The sequence below is a fragment of the Pseudorasbora parva genome, chromosome 7, assembly GCF_024679245.1.
Source record: "Pseudorasbora parva isolate DD20220531a chromosome 7, ASM2467924v1, whole genome shotgun sequence".
Classification (NCBI taxonomy): Eukaryota; Metazoa; Chordata; class Actinopteri; order Cypriniformes; family Gobionidae; genus Pseudorasbora; species Pseudorasbora parva.
The window spans coordinates 25,675,179-25,696,436 of record NC_090178.1 but is presented as its reverse complement, the minus strand read 5'-3'; the positions used below and the strand labels follow the sequence as shown (position 1 = coordinate 25,696,436).

The 21,258-nt window shown below is 40.3% G+C and overlaps 1 protein-coding gene across 5 annotated transcripts in view; it reads right to left on the bottom strand.

Annotated features, from left to right (window-relative positions):
- Positions 1-21,258, bottom strand: part of shc1 (SHC (Src homology 2 domain containing) transforming protein 1) — a 58,215-nt gene that overhangs the window by 16,343 nt on the left and 20,614 nt on the right. For 2 of the 5 annotated variants that reach the window (XM_067448793.1, XM_067448792.1), the window contains one exon: positions 1,929-2,093. In XM_067448793.1, the coding sequence (XP_067304894.1) occupies positions 1,929-2,090 (162 nt within the window). In that variant the 5' untranslated portion in view covers positions 2,091-2,093. Of the gene's footprint in view, positions 1-1,928; positions 7,524-12,058; positions 12,101-21,258 lie in introns of those variants that run through there. The other 3 variants (XM_067448789.1, XM_067448790.1, XM_067448791.1) reach the window with 2 other exon arrangements.

Here is a 21,258-nt window from a genome sequence, read left to right as displayed (position 1 = left end):
AACCTTTACTCACTGCACTTCCTGTGCTAGACCTCCAACCACAATTACAAAGCATAGAATATACAGTTTTCACAGATGCCTTGCATCAAGATTATTAAGCTGACCACGCATCTGTAGTGCATTTTATGAGAACTGACGCTCTAATTACGAAGCACTAATCAAATAAAGCAGTTCTCAATAGTTCCGGCCCATAAACTTGAATTCATCTGAAAATGACACTCATTAATGGAAAAAAAAAAACATCTATTAAAAGGTTACTTGAGCGATTTAAATGAAGTTAGCGATTTTATTGCTGGTTTCTGGATTTTAAATCCTCAGACGATACAAATATCATCATTTTGCATCATTGGAGGATTTTTTTGTCCAGAGGCTAAAGACTACAGCCAGTAGAAGGAGCTTTTTCCACGTTATCTACCCTTCCATGGGGTGTGCGATCGCACTCACAGCGCTCGGCTCGGGCAGCTGCGGGGATTCATGTAAACTGAGTGGTGCAGAGCAAAGGGAGTGTTTCAACTTTTCTAATTAATTCCTATTAAAGTTAAGCTTCCAAAGGCATGAACTGAAAACGCGCCAGACTGAACACGGTGTGAATGACTGAATGTAATCTAATGAATGAATTAATTCGGTTCCTGCTGCTTTTGTGCCGTGACTCTCGTTTGGCTCATTCACACTTTATTGAACAAATACGTTCAGTTTTAATTGTAGTGTTTGTTCTCTAACTGAACTGATTTTATAAAAAATGAAAATAGTGGGAAAGTGATCCAGTAGTGGTGGCTTTGGGAGTGGCCTCGTAGAGCAGCGAAGCAAGTGCATTCTGGGAGTTGAACAAAATGAATACATTTTCTGTCTTTTCTTAGTCTAGAGGGCACCAAAATCAAAAATAATTTTACATTTCTACTACATTAATGACTCAGTTTAAATACAGATTAATGCTAAATCACTGAAGTAACCCTTTAAGCATATTAAACAGATCAGTTTCACTGAGAGAATTAACAGAAATCCAAATCAACAGAATTCCAAGCTGTTAACCAACTTATGTTAAAATTAGCATTATCTTAAAAATGACCAATTTCCATTTTTTCCCCCCAAAAGAACCAAGTTAGATGTCTTTCAGTGACAAATAGACAAAAAGTTAAATAAATAAATAATAATTTTCTAAATGATTTTTTTCTATAATTGTGTATCCATTGATCTCAATCCACTTTACATCCAAAGTTGTTTTAATAAATTAAGAATATTGTTATTATTATTATTATTAGTAGTAGTAGTAGTAATACTAAGGTGTTCTGGTTTGTGTCTGAAATCGCCTCAACTCAAAAATCGCCTCAAATGATTTTGGTAGCCTGCCTCCATGTTTACTTGTATATAATGATGACACTGTAATAAATCAGAATTGAGCACTTGCAGTGTGATTGTAGCTTAAAACAGTAGTTCCCAAACTTGTCCTGGAGGACACCCAGCACTGTACATTTTGTATGTCTCCCTCATCAGACACACCAACTTCAGGTCTTGCCATCTCTACTAATAAGCTGATGATGGTATCTGATGAGGGAAACATGCAAAATTTGGAGTGCTAGGGGTCCTCCAGGACAGGTTTGGGACGCACTGGCTTAAGATATCCTGTACATCACAGATGTCTCTTGTTCAGTGCAAGTCTACAAGATTTCTTTGTCTGCTTTATCATCAACCGCTTGTGACACTACACCTCTTCTTAAGTTGAATTTAAGTTAAACAGTTGTGTGCGTAGCACAAACAGTATGTTAGGAATTATGCAGCAAAGCTTAATACTTAAGGTCAGGAGTTTATAGTAAAGGCACCACTAATTAATTCAATGGAAAGAGTGAAAAAAGGGAAACCCAACCAGACAAGAAACCAGGGATGGGTAGAGGACAGATAACCGGACAGACAGACCCATACATGCATCTTACCCTGACAGTGTAAGAGACCCCACTGGTGCTGACCACATTGTCCGAGTGCAGCCAACCTCGGGTGGGCTTGTTGACAAAGGAGCCGTGCCGCGTCCACTCGTCTCCGCCAAGCTGACCACCTTCCACACGGGCCCTCCGCGAGGCCACGCCCAACCGGTTCATATCCTGTGGGGGACGAGGAGGAGGAGACGGGGCTGTTAGAGAAAGGAGAGGAAGAGGAGGAGGAAGAGAAGAGCTTGCGGAGGAGGTCCTAGTGTCTTCCGGAGATTCTCCCAAAACTCCCTGACCGCCTGGCATGCTCGCCGGCCTGCTGGAGGCCTTCAGGCCTGGGAGCAGATTGGAAGACACGCCCAGCCGCAGGGCTCCCATCTTGGGGAAGAAGGAGCAGAGGGTGGTGGGACTGTTCTCTGCCTGCCGTGGGGACGAAGGAGGGAGGATGGGGGTGAGGGAGGACGAGGAGAGAGAAGGAGGGATGCCAGGAGGAGTGAGAGGAGTGAGAGGAGCAGAAGAAGGGAGTGAGGGATTGGACACAGTCTCGTCTGTTGAGCTGAAGGAGTCGCTCCTGAAGGGCGTGTATTTGGTCTTGGGGACGAGCTCCATGATGTCTCAGCCGTCTAAGTGTCCACTAAATGTCCTTAAATGTCTTTCTACGTCGCTCTATCACAATCGATAACTTGTCTTTTATAGTCCTCTTTTTCTCTGCGTCCACAGATTCCTTCATCCTCACGGCAGAGAGATGACAGTGTTCTGAATGTTTTGTCCGGAAAGTATCAAATACGGGATGCGAAAAGAGACGAAAAGACAGATGCAAAAAAGTAACAAAGTTTTCTGCTGTTGTCGTACACAGCGTGTAGAAGGTTTTGCATCAGATCTCAAGTCTGCATAGAGCTTCTTAGGACACTATGAATCACTAAATATAGTATGATTGTCATGAAGTTATTGGTAGATTTATAAAAAATGCCTCAGACACAATCTGTCTTAAAAGAAAACTCAAAAGAGTTTTGCTCCATTTTATATGCATGCAGTTGTGTTTATGTGTTCATTGTCTTTGCATGTGCCGGGCTCCACTGAACAAGCTCTTGTCTGACAGAGTCCCATAAAAAGCCTATTAGCTGCAGCTGAGACTTTAAGAGAGGAGGCTTCCGTCAGACAGACAGATCGATAGAGTGAGAGAGGAAGATAGCGGGAAGAGATGGATGGAAAATGCTAAAGTACTGATCCAGCGAATGTGGATCATTTAATGATGAATCAAACTGCTTCGATTAGACTGGCGCCGATCAACGTAATCCTCTCAGTTTGGTTTAAAGACTTAATTTAGTCCAGGTGTTAAAAAGATGTACACCAGGGATCTTCAACAGCGGGTTTGTGACCCCTAGAATGTCCGCTAATTACAGTGTGATTTGAAACAATCCTATTTAATGTGAAAAATGTAATTCTTCATACAATGTTCAGCTAAAGAACAGTTCAATGTTTAATTTTTCTTTCAACATCAAAATGCATCAAGTAAAATAGCAAAGTACCATACAAGTTAATTTACTCTGTACCTTAATGAAGATTTTTATAGGTTTTAATAATAATAAAGTATATAAATATATTAATATACTATGCACATTATTATAAGACAGGCTTAAATTTAACACTTAATTCCATACAATAAAAGGTGGCCTAAAAAGTTTGAAGACCCCTGATGTGCGCTATCTAGCACCTAGATTACATGAAGTCTTAGTACGCGTGGATTTACTTATACCGCAAGTTTAAATTTGCCACCTCAGTTCCTGTCACACATCTAAAAGCGCTTAGCGCTGACACATACCCATCTTTTCCCGTCACTCCCTTTCCCTCCTCCTCCAGATGATTTTGGGACATCTGTCGCCAAGCTGAGCTCTATCCCTATCTTTCTCCTCCTCTTCCTCTCGCTTTTTCCAGATCACCTCAGGCTTCTCTGCTTTTGCGCCTTCTGCACTCTTCTCTTTGAGTCTATCCTCCTCTCTATCCTTCCTCTCCTGGAATCCCTCCCTCAGCCTCCACACTGTGTATTCCACAGCGTTCCTCCTCTCCTCCTCCAGCTTCTGCCTCTCCAGCTCTCTCTCCCTCTCCAATACACTAGCTCTCTTCTTCCAGATAATCTCTCGCTCCCCCGCGCCCCCTCCCTCGTCTTCTTTCCCGTTCTCCAGGCTGTCCTACTACTCCTTTTTGCCTTTAAAAAAAAACACCTGAGCCGCTTTGCAATCTGAAATGAATGTTAATAATTCACTGAATCGACAGACACATTTTATATTAGACACAGATAATTAACCCTGATAAACAACAGTTTGTAGAAATATGATTTAGAAAAGGACAACCTAGACTCGGAAAGCCCTGAAACAGTTAAGTCAAAGGTAAATATGGCTGTATAGAAGACAACATGGGTTCGAGCACCATTTAGAGAACCACTGATTGTTTGGTGTGATCTGCGAAGAAGGGAACTATGATGTTCTTAAAACAAGCACGTTCCAGCACTGTCAGGGTGATGATAATGAGACCCGATTGGCCAAATTTGAAGTACCGCCTCCAGAGATATGCTCATTAGATGCTAACTGGAAAAATCAATCAGTTGCTCATTAGCCTAAATGACACCTCAAAATCAGGCAAACAGTGTTGGATGGAGCAGCTCTTTATAGATCTGTTTCCTGAGTGAAAACCTACCCTCTAAATGTCACTTAGCAAAGTCAAACGCTGAATTTAACCGCACCGATGCACTTCCCCAGTGTAAAGCACTTTAAAAACCTCTGATAGAGAGGTAACAGTCTTGCAACCTCCAACAGTTCTGAGAAAACAAACCAGGGTAACACTAAACGTCACAAATGATAAGCATTTATAGACCATTAACAGTTTCTACTCCTGTTATAAACACCAGTTTCTAGCCAAGTCCAGACGACTTGGGCCGAATTCAGTCTTGTTCCATTTACAATGGTTTTCACTGCATATATTTTACATGTGCAACCACAAAAACAATTTGAGCTTCCATTGCCGTGGCTTACTTTGTCCGTTCAGGTGTTTTTGATTGTTTTTGTTTTTTTAGCACCAGTGTGTGACCACAAAGAAGCCACAGGGCTACAAAATGAGAGTGTGTCTTGCCTCAGATGTGCATGAACAAATGCGAGACATTTCAAGTTGTTCCAACAGATGTGACTGGCAGTCAAAGTCAACAAGGCCGTCCTATTATCTCAGCTGGAACACAACAAGACCAGAGGGACCCGGGGGGATTTATGTGTGCTGCACTGCACTGCATCTACAAAGCATCTTGTTAACGGAGATATTAGGCTTTTGTTGCAGTGAAATGTATCATAGAGCACCTGTAAAGAGAACCGCTCAGACCGGAGACCTGTGCTGCAAGGTCTGTATCACAACGACATGGCACGGAATCAGTATTTTAGCACTGCAGAGCTCACCGAATCCAAACAGCCTTGCTCACTAAAAATTGTGCACTTGCACAGCGTGTCCTTACTGTATTTCAGAGATGCTCATCGTGTCATGAACTTTATTGACATCAACACAGAATGGCACAGAAGTAGCACAGTGTTTAGGGGAACCTATACAGAGAAGTAGAAATTAATACATTTAAAAAAATTTTTTTAACAACATTTAAATAATATCAGTAACGGTTTAACACACAATGGTAACCTAGCTTGGGTGTAGCACCTGTCAGTTCGGAATATGGCAAAATTCCTGTTTGGATATGACGAGTTGTTTCAGAATCCAGTAAACATGAGTTAACCAGCTGCCAAATCAACACTGGCTGAACTGTATCTAAAGGTTAAGAGGTTCCTGTTCATCTGAAGTAAAACCAAAGGCAAGTAAACCAGCCACATAGAAAGACTGTCGTCAATCGTATGTGTAGCTAACTAGCTTCTGTGTCTTTAAGAGATTAAGACTAGCCGTTTTGGATCACATTAATAAACATAAAGGTAAATCGGATGTTGAATTACTGCAGTTGAGATCCAGCACAGATGGAAAAACCTGAGTTTAACTACACCATTTTCAATGATATTGAATGTCGGTGAAAAAAGCCAATGTTGGATATAGCAACTCTGATTAAGAGATCAACTGAATGAATAAAAAGTTTCAGAGAAAGCACCTTGAACCCTTGTACGGTCTGAAGGCACGACTCTTTCCTAAAACTGCCGAGATTGAACTTAAAGTCCAGTTTAAAGCGTAACTTGGGACACTGCAACACACTCGCACTGAAGTTGCAAAAGACAAAGCGTGAGAACTTAACATGCCAATGAAACTGTTGCCATGGTAACAGACTGAGGAAAAACCGTGCGAGACAGAGTCATGACAGAAGCCCGAAAAAAAGCCAACAAGTTTCGCCAACACAAAACCTGTCGGCTCTCTCCCCGTCCAGCCTCGAGAGCTCAGAGCCAGCGAGAATCAATGTTCTGCGGCGAGCGCTGGCACAGGACGGGAAAGTTCATCTGCTGCGGCCACCAACACCTCAATGGTGATTGGTGCTGACACCAGAACACAGAATGAACCAGACACACATCCGAACATGCACAGAGCGCAGTTGTGGCACCAGTCCAATGAGGAAATCAAATATTGCTCAAGAGTACACAAACACACACACACACACACACACACACAGACACACTTAGGAGACTCGTTCACGCTTCCGGGCTAAATACAGCAGAACTAGCAAACACTAAAAAGTCATCCTGATATCAATTAAATATCTATCTATATATTCAAAAGCACCTTTTAATACACTACAAATAAATAAAGACATCTAAATGTTTTGAATAAAAAAACCTGATTTTGTGTCTGCATAACTCTTAAGTAACACCAAAAAACACTGGTTCATTAACAGACAGCACTATGTACATTAGAAATATAAGAGTTTGTAAGCTGCCATCCAAAAAAGTCAAAGTGAAAGAATTTAAGGAGCTTTAAAGAGTTTTATGTGACCTCACTGCGTAGTTGTTGCAGAAAGAAAAAGTCATATTTTATTCCTCAAGTTCTTGAATTAAAAAAAGAGAGTGAGAGAGTCACATTTTAGGTAAAACCGAACGACCTCCATGTTCAAATCATAATCACGTTAATATTTAAACAGTGCCAGACAATCCTCCTCCTTCTCCTCTTTCTCCCTCACTCGCTTTCTGGCTCAGTCCCCTCCCTGAAAGACAAAAACACGCTCTTTTCTCTTATCCGTTTCTTCGGTTCTCTTCAAAAATCACAAAGTCACGCCGGTTCCCTTGTTCAGCGTGAGTCTCGTCCAGCCTCACTTCTGTGGAACGGCGTGATGAATGGCACAGTGGTCTTCTTTTGTCCTCTCCTTCCCCCAGTCTCTCATCCTCTCCTCTCTCCACCTCCGTCTGTGTTTGAGGAGCGATGCAGCCGACTGTCCTCTATTCTCCTCTCCTCCCTGTCTGGTCTATCGCTCTCTCTCTCTCTCTCTCTCTCTCTCTCTCTCTCTCTCTCTCTCTCTCTCTCTCTCTCTCTCTCTCTTTCTCTCTCTCTCTCTGATGCTAGCGCTGATTCCCTTTGCACTCCTGCCCCCTCCTTCTCTTCCTCTCTCGCTCTCTCTCCTTGCAGCATCAGTCATTTACGCATTTATGAGAGTGTGCCTGCATGCACAAGCAGCCGAGCACCTCTCTCTCTAATGCACAAAATTATGATGGGGGCTGAGAGAGAGAGAGAGAGAGAGAGAGAGAGAGAGAGAGAGGGAGAGAGAGGGGGGGGGGGTAAGCGCATCCACGGATGGAGGGGAAAAAGCGGATGAGTAGCATGAAGTCTGCCCTCAACGCTCCTCCCATAGTAACTTAAGAGCAAGCGAGTTGGAGGCTACTTCTTGATATTCTAAAATTTTCCACACAATTCCCACATCTTCCTGACACTTTATCATTCAAAAATGAAAATTCTGTCATTATTTACTCACCCTCCTGTCATTCCAAACTTGTCTGACTACATTTCTTCTGTGGAACACAAGAAATTCTGAAGAATTGTTTTTGTCCATACAATGAAAGTCAATGGGGTCCAAAACACTGGACGCCATTGACTTTCATTGTGTGAAAAAACACAAACCTTTTTCAAAATTAATTTGTAATGAATAAATGATGACAGGATTTTCATTTTTGGGTGATCCAACCACAACCACATATGCAAAAACAAAATGCAGGTTGTATGGTACATCCTCAAGGTTATCTTAGACCAACCGTGTAATAAGTGTCTAATCGATGTGTGTAAATAACTAGAGGGTTCATTTGTTATTCACTCAGTCGAGTGACCTGAATTCAGGGTTATGTGGAAGAGTCAGCTGAACTACAAATCCCAGAGTGCACTCTGTTCGTATTCTTGCTTTCTAAGGACACAGGGGACTGTAAAGGCTGTAAAGTGGATCGATTAATTTTTTTTCTTCTGCTACTTCTTCCCTGTCACTTCTCTGTGCTGAAACGTCCGTCAGTAACGTCTGGAGGGAGGGAATATTCGAGCTTAAACACGGTTGCATCATGGTCCTTGGCTCCAGGGCATGGGCATGTCTGGCGAGCACACACACTCAGAGCAGACAGGCGGAGGGGGAGGGAGAGAAAGAGAGAGAGAAAGAGAGAAAGAGGGAGAGAGAGAGAGAGAGAGAGAGAGAGAGAGAGAGAGAGAGAGAGAGAGAGAGAGAGAGAGAGAGAGAGAGAGAGAGAGAGAGAGAGAGAGAGAGAGAGAGAGAGAGAGAGAGAGAGAGAGAGAGAGAGAGAGATATGCAAAAACACATATAGGAAAGAGACACAGCTAGACAATCACAAGAAATGAATGAATGCAGACAACAGGGAAATCAAACATGATCACATCAAAAAGACAACAGATTCAATTACACACTTTTACATTTTAAGACAACAGACAAACATACATAGCAGAGCTCAAAAATAAGGATGATGAAAGGATTTCGGGCCAACTTACAGAACAGAACTGTTACTTGCCCTCTCGAGTCAATATACACATTAAGTTTATTGGTGATGAGCATGGTTTATGCTTCGGAAACTGCTCGTGCTGACAGAAATAGGTCAGGAGGTAAAGTTATTTAGAAGCCTAAGATAGATGAGGGTTTGTAAAATGCAACAATTATTGGTGAAAGTTGGGGATGTACAATATATCGATACTATATCAGTTATCAGCCGATATTACAAATGATTTCAGTTATCGATTGATATTCATTTTTTTTTTGTTGCTGTTGTAATTTAAGGAGTTAGTTCACCTTCATGTCTTTCCAAACCCGCAAGTCTTTCATTCAATTTCAGAACACAAAGGAAGATCTTTTCAAAGAAATCGGAGATATTTCTGTTTTTCCCAGTCCACGCAACTACCGCTTTGACACTTCTTGTTTTTAAGAATTTTTTCTAAGAGACTCTATAAATGCTTTATATGATGAACAGAATGAATGTAGGTTTTCATTGACATATAAACACCGATCAGAAGGCCAGCCGAACGTGCTTGACACACAAGAACATACCTCATTGTTTCTTGCGGACGCTCAAACATGCTGTATAACACAAAATAAATTAACCTCATTGGTTCCCTTCATTCCCTTGACTATAACTGATGTGTGCACTGATGAATGTTTATATGTGAATAATCATATAAAATAATCATATCTCATCATATAAAATGATCGTGTCTCTTCAGAAAATTTGGACTAAACTGCTTCATATGGATTCGTTTTACGATCCCTTTACGCATTTTTTGAAGTCAAACTGGCAGTGGCGTAGACTGTCAATGACAAAGCTGACAGAAAGCTCTAACATTCCGTTAAGATCTTCATTTGTATTCTGTAGATGAATGAAAGTCTTATGGTCTTATAAACGACATGAAGGTGAGTAAATGATGATAGAACCTTCATTTTTGGGTGAACTAACCCTTTGAAGGAAATTTCGTTGACCTGTGCCATATATTAATAAATTAGATTTTAAAAGCATTTATTTACTAACAAATATAAAAAGAAATATTTAGCAGTTTTCTAAATAAATATACATTTTTGTGATGCCTAAATTAAAAAAAAATTCTGATTTTAATATAGAGTGTTTTTAATATATTTTTTTTAACTTATAATTTCAGCTATTTATTGATTATAGGCCATAATATGATAATACAGCTTATCAATTTTGGCCAGAATTTCCCAAGTGAATATGTGATAACAGGGTTCATAAATGTTTGAAAATTACAAAAAAAAAAAAAAAAAAAAAAAAAAAAATGTTTTGCAAAATACACGATCATTGTCTAGCAAAAAAAGCCAATAATTAAAAAAAACCTTCTTGTTGAAATCTTATTGTTGAGCCCTGTGAGAGCTGCACATTTTACATTTAAAAGATACACAAGAACCACAATAAAACACAATGTGCAATATCAAGATTTTGGATTCATAATGCAAGCTTCCAAAAAAAAAGAAACTCTATGATGAACCCAAGAGGAACCCAGAGCAGGTAAGAAATATATAAATTCAAGCTTGAAGAACAAACTCCCACTTTAATTTACAATTCTAGTGCCATCGCCTAAGATCTCAAACACATTCAGATGAAAAGAAAAAGCAAATCCACACCTCAGAAAGAATAAGTGGGAAAAGAATAGGCGAGTGCACTCGTTAGAAAGAGAAGATCCAGACACCCATCCCATCACCTGGTGCATGTTGGGAGTGTATCCCTTGGCATAGAGGCTGATGATTCTCATTAATGACAACATGAAGGTGTTTCCCCTAACAGAGACCCACACGCTTTGGAGCATCTCAGAACGGAAGAACAGGAAGTGAGCTAACACAGAGCAATGCAGAGCCAGGCATTATGGTAAATCTAATGACCTACATTTTCAACTCCCTGCAGAAACATAATGTTGTGTATAAAGCATAGTGCGCGTGCATGTGCGGAATGCAGTAAAAGATATTCATAGACGGCACTAGATGTTCTCTTCTGACCTGGCTCACTGTACTAAAACTTTTAAACTAACTTTTGTTGCCATGTAACTGCAAAGAACAGACTAAAATAACCAAAGCCTATTTTAACTCTTAATACAATAACTGACTACATGGTAGACAGCTCAAGTGCAGCATAATTCAGCACAAGGCTTTTAATTAGTTAATAACTAGTTAAAGGGTTAGTTCACCCCTAAATTAAATTTCTTTCATTAATGACTCACCCCAATGTCGTTCCACACCCGTAAGACCTCTGATCATCCTCGGAACACAGCTCAAGATATTTAAGATTTAGTCCGAGGGCTTTCCGTCCTTTGAATGTAAGTGTATGCCCACTTGCTGTCCACGTCCAGAAGGGAATAAAAACATCATCAAAGTTGTCCATATGTGACATCAGTTGGTTAGTTAGACTCTTTTGAAGCGTCAACAATACATCTTGGTCCAAAAATAACAAAAAATACGACTTTATTCAGCATAGTCTTCTCTTCCGCGTTTGCTTTCAAACCTCAAATAAAGAATCAAACGGTCGTGAATCAGCAGATTGATTCGTGATTCATATCAATGTCACATGATTTCAGCAGTTTGCCAGTTTGACATGCGATCCGAATCACGATTCATGACCGTTTGAATCTTTATTTGAGGAACACGGAAGAGAAGACAATGCTAAATAAAGTCGTATTTTTTGTTATTTTTGGACCAAAATGTATTGTCGATGCTTCAAAAGAGTCTAACTAACCATCTGATGTCACATATGGACAACTTTGATGATTTTTTTGATGTGTTTTTTTTCCATTACCTTCTGGACGTGGACAGCAAGTGGGCATACTTACATTCAAAGGACAGAAAGGCCTCAGACTAAATCTAAAATATCTTAAACTGTGTTCCAAGGATGAACAGAGGTTTTACGGGTGTGGATCAACATTAGGGTGAGTTCTTAATGAAAGAAATTTTTGGGTGAACTAACCCTTTAAGCTACACCCAATAAATGAATGTAATTTCATCTAAATGTTCGATGACAAAAAACAACAACTATAAAGTGTATAATTCCTGTCGGTTGGCTAGCCGACTAAGTTATAGCATATAGTTATAGCATGCGCACAAACTCAGAAGTGGCCGAAATGTGTCAGGTCAGGTTTTACGGTAATGTATGACCAGCCTCCATGCCTCGGGATGCGTACGTGCAGGTGTGTTTGGGAACGCTTACCACATACTCCATCGGAAAACACTCTTTTGTGTGTCACTTTTCCTAGAAAGTGCATGCAAACGTATATTAGCATGTTCACACAAAATCACATGACACATCAGCAAAGCCACCAATTACAGTAAGCCTTTGATTAGCCTGAGGGGCAAAATCATATAAAAGAAATTTTGGCATCAAAACATTCAGTTGTGTGAGATGCGTTTATGCATGATTCAATCGAGGATTATGATAAAAGACTTTCTAAATCGGTCCCTCTTCTTCATAGCACCTGGGAGGAAAACATCACATGGCAGTAAACCAAATTCATTTGATTCAATTGAGTGCATCTCATCAGGCTACAGGCAACTGATATTGTTTGATTGTGCACGCATGCATGCGCATTCAGGATTAAAATAAACCCCCAAAAAAGAGAAAGGCACATTAAAGAACGTCTGTGGTCATGGTCATGCTCAGACAAACCATGGAATGAAAGGAATGACCAGACAGGATGGGTAATGGGTATGTACGCTGAAGCTTGTGTCTCCAGTCGGTGACAGAATCGCACACATGTTCCAGCCTGCTGGAAGTTGGTCGGAGCAGGTAAAATTCTTGAAGCAGCCACCCAGAATAGAACTGTTCCTGCAGTCAGTAACCAATAGCAACTCCTCTAGAACATTTTGTGCTACTTTGGTAACAATGCACTCTTTGCTTATCAATGATACTGCAGAGCACACAAATCTCAAAAAGCATTGTGGGAGGGGTATACTTCAAACCCACAATCACACTAACCGATGTGAGGATGTGGGTAGAGGATCATTTGACTACAATACTTTAAAGTTTTTAATTAGCGTACGGAAAATTGATACAAAAAAAAAAAACATATTATATTCTGCACACTACTGTAACTTCTGGTTAGTGGCTAGTTTGGTTCATACTGCAACTTAACCATCAAGGTATTTCGTTTTTACGTAAAGTTTACACCGTTCCTAACCAGTGATGTGACGTGATGTGACAAGTTTCCAGTAACCAAGTGTTATTATTCATTAACTAAACTAAAACTAAAACTGACTGAATGCAAAGTTAACTGTAAACAAAAATGAAGTGGAAAAACTGAAACCAAACTAAAATAAATTCTTGACTTAAAACTAAGCAGAATAAAATACCCCCATTAATTTTGTGTTAGTTTTATTTTTTTGAAATTCAATATATTCAAGGTTTCAAATTCCTTGAAATTCCATAGCATTTTTTATTAAAGCAGCAGAAGATAGATTTATTTTTCTAAAAATGAACTTAAAAAGTCACTTACTGACAGTCATTTGTTTTTTTTGTAGCATTTTTTAAATTGTTGTCAGTTAGTCAAAAAACTGGAAGACAGTTACCGTTTACTAGCCTGACAAGCCAGACCCACATCAAGATGTTTGGTCTGGGAACTCACCATAGACAGGGCTCAATCCGAGGGGCGGATAAACGGTTGTCTTTCAAACTCCCTCTGCACGCGATAGGATAGCGCTACAACCAACCAGAGCAACGAAGATGAAACGGAGCTCGTTGACAGATTAAACATTCACCGTATCCAGTTGGCAAAACTCCAAACACATCTTCCCTTCTTAAGAATGACTTTAGTGCCATTCTTTGTTCTTTTCTCAGAGAAAAGCTTAACTCCAAGTCTTCCAGAGTCGCATTCAAAGCTGATTCGAAAGACCGCCGTTCGCCAGTTTCTGTGTTTACTTGAAGCACGCAAAGCAAACAACTTGGCCGTCGTCATTATGTTAAGCCCCGCCCACCGACTCTATCCACGATGTGATTGGCCCGACCAGAGTTTGGCGTTTACAGCTCAGAAGAGAGTTTTGTATTGAGAGTTGCTAGACGACATTCGCGGGCAGATTAGATTTGCTGCCATTAGGGTGCGTCTAGATTTCTAGGCTAACCGTTTATAGATATTTGTTAATATTTTGGGGGGGTTTGAAAGGTGGCGAGTTGACACTATTAGTGATATATTTGCTCTAAAAAATCACGTATCCACATGTCCACCGGTAGCCCGCAAAGCATCCTATTTCTCTGCGCAGAAGACCTGAGCCAAAGTCGTAAGCACCAAAACAATGTTCTTCAACAAGAAAACTTGTATTTTAATGCCTCATTCGTTTGAGACAAATCTTTCATACTAAATACTGCAGATTTAAACATTAAATGACACTAGATAGCAATCACGTCAAACACTAGCAATTGCATCAATCAAAAAAAAAACGGAAAAAACTCAGACACACAAAAATCTAATATAAACCATATTACTAACCAACCAAAACTTAGCTATATTCAAAAGGACAAAATAAAATTAAAAATAAAACAGCCAGTCCCACAGGTACACAGTTCTGCATCAGCCTGAGGTGGACTATATTTGGGGAAGGTGTGCATGTTTGCACTTCTCTTTCTGGGAGTGGACTGAGGCCCAACATAGCCTGAGTTTTTTCTGCACAGTCCATAATAACAGGGCTGACTGGAGGATTGAGCTGAACTACACTGAAGCGCAATGTTTCATAATTAGCAGCCCACATGTCCCTGAAACCACATGGCTTAGTCAGAAAAGATTAGGTAAAGGCCTGGAGATGCAAGTAATGCTACTTTCTGCCTGACTCACAGCCGTTTACATATACAGACCGAACCCGAGTCCTGTGACCCAGGTGTGACCTCTGCGGGATCATGGGAAGACTGGGAATATCTCAAGCAAATCATGACAGAAAAAAACAGAAGGGTTTCAAGTGTAGCAGGAAAACAACATAAAAGGCCCCAGAGAACTTTTACATGTGGTTTCATATTGGTTTTAATACCTTTGATTCTCTCAGGCATGTATGATAGTATTTGAAAAGCCCAACTTTCACACACACACACACACACACACACAATGCACAAATTGCTGGATGCAGGCACACACATCATAATGAGTAAGTAATAGGCTATTTCCTACATTGGTTTTGAGGCTCTCTCCTGAACGCTCGGATTTTATGGGCATGCCGTAGTGTTTTCACAATACCAAAATTATGACTTCGATACAATACCAGACTAAAATACCTCGATACGATACTAAATCGATACCATGGTACCATGGTAAAAAAAAAAAAGAATAATCTAAAACAAGAATAATATGATTAATATGACAACATAACTATTTCATTGTCATTTAATTTATTTCAGAATTATTCATTGTTTTATTTTTTTTACAAAAAATTCAAGTGGCCAGCATGTTCCTAACTTTGACTTTGGCGTTAACGCTTCCCATTTACTTTGAATGGGTGACATCATCCGTTGCCGAACTGAATTGTGGGTTCCGTCGCGGCGCTTCACTCGCGTTGCAAGCGGCAGAAGTTGAAGAATTCTCAACTTTTCAAGCGCCAGCGCAGGCGTCATCCAATCAGATCGCCGTATGCAAATATCCTACAGCAGACGCTAGCCAATTGCGTTCATTACTGCTCCGTGAACCATCCAGACCATAGACCGTTAAAAATCCAGACGCAGCTCCTGGACCACTACGTGATATTCTTCCCGCTGTCGGCGCTTTTTCAGGATTTAAAGGGGGGGTGAAACACTCAGTTTCAGTCAATCTCATGTCAATCTTGAGTACCTATAGAGTAGTATTGCATCCTTCATATCTCCGAAAAGTCTTTAGTTTTATCATATTTATAAAAGAAATATGGGCTGTACCGAGTCTTTCCGGAAAAAAACGAGCGCCTGGAAGCGTATCGTGTGGGCGGAGCTAAAGAATGACGAATGTGCACAAAGCGGTGGTGTCCTCAAGCGTGGAGAAACCCATCTATCTCAGCTAATACAGATAATGATCCACAATCAAATCTGAGGCTGAAATAAATTGAACAGGAGAAACGGCAACATCAGGATGTCCGTCTCTGTGGTATGTACTGTATTTAGGGGCCTTTGTGTGTCTTTACGCGCAGTTTATAAGGACATGATTCGGTTTATGGACTATTGTATGTGACTAGACCTTAGAGGTAGCAAGATAAACGGTTTTGAACGTCAGAGTCAGACTAGTGTTATACAGAACAACAATGGAGTAACTGTTAGCGCATTTGAATGACGAAGCACGCGATCGTATCGTTTACTGATGTTTACTCATGCGACGGTAGCCAATAGCAGAGACATTTGAAGTTGATTTACTCACCGGCTGCTTCCAAAGCAGGACAGAATCTTTATCGCTGGGACCGCTCCGTCAAAAACACACTTCTTTGGTATGATTTGGTGAAGTCCTGTGACAGCAGTGACCGTGGAAATCCACTTTGCGACGCGACTGAAGCGATGCCTTGAAGCTTCCCGTCATTTCTGCGTCCAAATCGGGTCAAATGCAGCGCTGCCTTCCCGGAATGCTGTGCTGAAGCGTTGAAGTCGCTCGACGTCACCCATAGGAATAAAGTGGAGAGCGGCGCGTCATAAGTGTTCACGGACGACTGGATCTGCACCTGAGAGACGGTTTACAGCGTGCATTTCCTCTCTCTCCCTCTAGTCACGCGCGTGCGCACCCTTCCGGGAGAAGAGCCCGTACAGCCCATACAAGGACCTTCCGCTCTATTTAACGTCAAGTAGACCCATACTCGAAAAAAACTCGCCGAAACTTGTGAGAAACCGGAAGCAGTATTTTTAACACAGAAATACTCCATCAAACGTCCAACATTAGTTTTTGAAACTTTGTCTATGTTTAGGATGGGAATCCAAGTCTTTAAAGGTGTAAAAAGCTCAGTATGCATGAAACAGCATTTCACCCCCCCTTTAATGTTTAACAGCTTCGTGCACCTGTGCGGTGTGCTGACAACAACTACACGGGCAATCGCACTCGCACATACAACCAAAAAAGGCGCTTTTTTGTGTTGTGTTTTGGTCCAAGCGGCAAGTTAATGTGATTGGCTGTTGTCACTATGACGATCGCATCAGCACCCAGCTTCAGCCACGCCCTCCGTCAAGTGTTAACGCCTACGCCCCGTGTGAATGCGGCGTTAGGGTAGGGCATCGTTTTGATTTGAACGATTCTGATTCTGATTCTTATTTTCGATTTTGTTTCTTTTTGATTCCGATTCTTACATTCGATTTCAGTTCTTTTCTATTCCGATTCTTTTGAGGGGTGGAGTCAAAACATGTCACATCGATATTCAATGCTATTTTCGATACCACAGGGGGAAAAAACACTGCATATACTGTCAAATAGATATTTTTAATATAATATTTTTTTGTCCGTCTATTGAAAGTCCAGGCAATCAAATAAAGTGATCTCTTCAGAATAATTTTATGATAAAGCTTTTAAGCTTTTTTCTCATATATAAACATTTATCAACTACTTTTAAATTCTCACAATTATTTGCTACCTCAATGTATTTTTTAAACGAGGTAATTGTGTTGCAATAGATTACACACAGCACAAGGAAGCTTGATTTCGAATGGTAAATTTAATTTAAATAGCCGAGTAAACAGTAATTAAATAAGAACAAAAACAGATTACAAACAATAGCACAAATAAATACAATAGAATAAAAGATACAAATGAAATAGACTGCTTTATTTTTTCAGGCAAGTCTATTATTCAGGTAAGAAACTGAATAAAAAAATGCAAAGTAATTAAATTTAAAATAACATTAGATAATGTTCTTTGTAAAAAATGTAATAGCCTACAGATGAAACCATTAAAGTTACACAAGTTGATCAGTCAAGAGCAGTGTGGTCTTTTTGTAGTTTGAATAACAAATCTGACCTGACGCATGCATATATCCTAAACACTGCTCCTGTTACTCATTCTTCCTGAACTGTTTATGACTGTTTACGTTAATACTCTTCAAAATGTTTTTGAGTGTATTTGACCAATAATAAGCTGGAAAAAGAAGCATATGTTTGCACTTGTATGTCAGAGGCGGCTTTATTAAGGTATGTGTTTGTGCGCTTCAGATGTGAGCACGAAATCTGCGGGGATTAGTAGAATTATGTGCAATCCCGCGCAAAATTCAGACCGATCACACACTAGCACGCGGCCATAAGGAAAAATCCAGCAGAACGCACGTCCGCCGTGTTCAGAGGTTAAGCGGGATAAATGAGAACATGCAGTTGCAAGGTTGGAGAGGAGAGCGCAGCTGGTATCGATACTGTAGAAACTGAGTATCGTATCGTTTTAATATATTCCAGTATCGCTACATATCGAAATATCAATATTTTTGACAACACTAGCGTGCAACACTGAAGACTTGGAAGTAAACGCCCACGGCTAGGATTGGATCAAATTTGCATATTTAATGACCTTCATGCTCCCCTGTCAGTTCACATGAGGGAGGGATTGTTTTGAAAGCAGCAACCCTAATTATCCTCATACAGGGCTCGCACAACGACTTTATCAAACAAACACAAGGATTTATCTCTCACCCACCCGCGATTGATTGGAATATTATTTTTTATTACTTGGCCCACCCGTTCTGTCGATATAAGCGCTACACACACTCACGCGTGCGCCCTTCAAATATCAAGTCAAGAGAGTGAACAACGCAGATCAAGAAAGGAATGCTATTTCACGGCCTGTCGACAGGCTTACGTTTTGGTAGCTTGTCTGGAATAGGGGGACGTTGGGCTTTGTGAGCCCTGGCCCATAACTTTACAAGTCAGTAGCGCTGCAACGACGCGACGACGTCATCGATGACGTCGACTATGGAAATACGTCGGCGTTCGTGAAATGCGTCGGCGCGTCGTGTCACACATTCATCTCGCATAATGTTGGCTTCTGCTCGTGGGAATGGAGAAAGTTCTCCATTCTATCACAAAAACCTAGACCACGAATATCAAAAGTATGGGAATACTTTAAACAGAGGCCAAACAGCGTTTCCCACACATAGACTAATTTGTGGCGGACCACCACATAATCAATACCGGCCGCCACATATTGATTCATCATTCAATAATTTTTACGCTATTTAAAAGACGCACGCATATTCATTTAGCTGCATTTCCTTAAGTTCTCTCTCCGCCCTTTTGCGCGTCTCTTACTCACTCACACACACACTCGGTGCGTTGCATTCGACCGTAAAACAAGTTTTATTGCATTTTGGCACATTTAGTGTTGCAGCTTTTAAAACCAGAGCAGTTGAATAGCAGAATTGCGACACGACCTCATCACGCGGCAGCGCGCGGTCACGGCGCTCATATAATTCTAAACAAACCAGCGCGGTGTCAATCAATTACAGACCAGTGTTTCCCAACCGGGATCCCGAGCAAAAGGTGCGGGGACGCACTTACACCGTGGGTCATCCCACACCTGATGACGCATCTTTAATATGGGTTGTAACTTAATAATGCTGTATGTATGTTTCTGTCGATGGATACACGTGCTGACTCCTCAGGTATACACTACAACAACAGCGATAATAAAAGAAAAACGTGGGCAAAACGGTCTCTCTTTGTTAACTTTATAAAACGCATGCGAGTGCTGCAGTACGTCCGAATATGAGCAGTCATTTTCACTGTTATCACCCCCGTAGCAAGGAGACTCGAATGAGAAGATCTGTCTCTTTCAAAAGTTATCTTTCAAATCCTGTGCTTAAATGGACAAACTCACACAAAAAGTATGTCAAAATGTCATAGCCTACTCTGTATATGCCTTAAGTGAACTTTATACAGAAAATACGACGACTATCCTTGGGTCTTAAAGGGGCAGTAGCCTTCACTGCTGTCTGTTTAATGTCAAACAAAAGATAGACATCACTCACTGCTCCTGATTGAATAGCTTTTGTAAGTTTAATAAGGATAATTTTTTTAATTTAAACAGTTAAATGTGCAGTTATTTTACATTTGATTACTTTATTCCATTTCTCTAACTAAACACTAATGTTAGACCTACCTGAAAAACCTGAAAAGCATTGTTTATTTTATTATCATCTTTGCTCAATAGTATTTATTTGTGCTGCTGCTTCTATTTAAGTTATCTGTTCTTATTTTATTTATTTTCATTTGACAGTAGTCCTTTTTCCCCTGAACATAGCAAATACCGAACTGTACTGAAACGTGAACCTAAAACAGTGATACAAAGCAAACCGTGAGCAGTCTGTACTGTTACACCTCTAGCGTAACTTATGCGAGGGGGTGCAACAGAATTTTGAAAAATTTCAAAGGGTAAAAAAAAAATCGTTAGATTAGTCGACTAATCGAAAAAATAATCGTTAGATTAGTCGACAGAAAAAATAATCGTTAGTTGCAGCTCTACAAGTCAGAGTCTGATGCCGAATCACAATGAACCAACAATTAAGGGATTCTCCAGACTGTGACGGAATGCTAAAGGTATGTTCACGTACACATAATCAAAACGATCTGTGACAATGCAATACTATCACATATAAAGAAACATGTTTTACTCACATTAGTGTGTAAAGAAGGCATAGCATTGTGTTTTAATCTCAATATGTCTGCAAATCCAGTCTCAACCTGTGTTTTATTTACAAATGTTTCCGTGGTGAAATCAAGCCAACAACCAGGCACAGCGCAACATCTTGCCATCTTCAGCATGTTTATTGCTCGGTAGCGCGATCCGTTTAGCTCCACAAATCGGTGGGCGGGGCTACAGAAGCAGGCGTAATATATATATTTAAAATATTAAGGCATGTGCCAATTTTCGGTAATGCGATATCTCACGATAATGAATATGCACAATATTGTTATTGTGGGTACTTCAAAATATCATAAATAATAATTTATTAACAGTTATAAAAAATATTAAAATGCACTCAAGAAAACTTTGCCCATCAACCGTATAAATGCTCAACACCGCTATTCTGCGTCAAAGGGGCACACGCTCAGATGTAAACAAGTGCGTTTGCACATGACTGAACGGGTGAAGGAGACGGGCTGAATGAAGTGCGGCTCAGTGACAGCGTCATGATGCGCTGATGACAGCGCTGATGGAACGGCAAAATTCAGCGGTTACCCCAGAAACCCCGCAAACAAAAGCATCCGTGCTAGTGAAGAAGTTTTTAAAACATCCATTCGTTTTTGTAATCTCAATGTTGTTCATCACAGGCTCAGAACCAAATACTTAAGACTTAAAGACTTAATAGGCTATTTATTTTCAAACTTAAACATTATGTTTTAATCTGGACTACAACATGCCCTAATGATTAGAATTTTTTGGATTATTTGTCCAAAAGACATACGACTTTATTAGTTAACATGTTAATTCATTATTACCAAACTGACAATGAAAA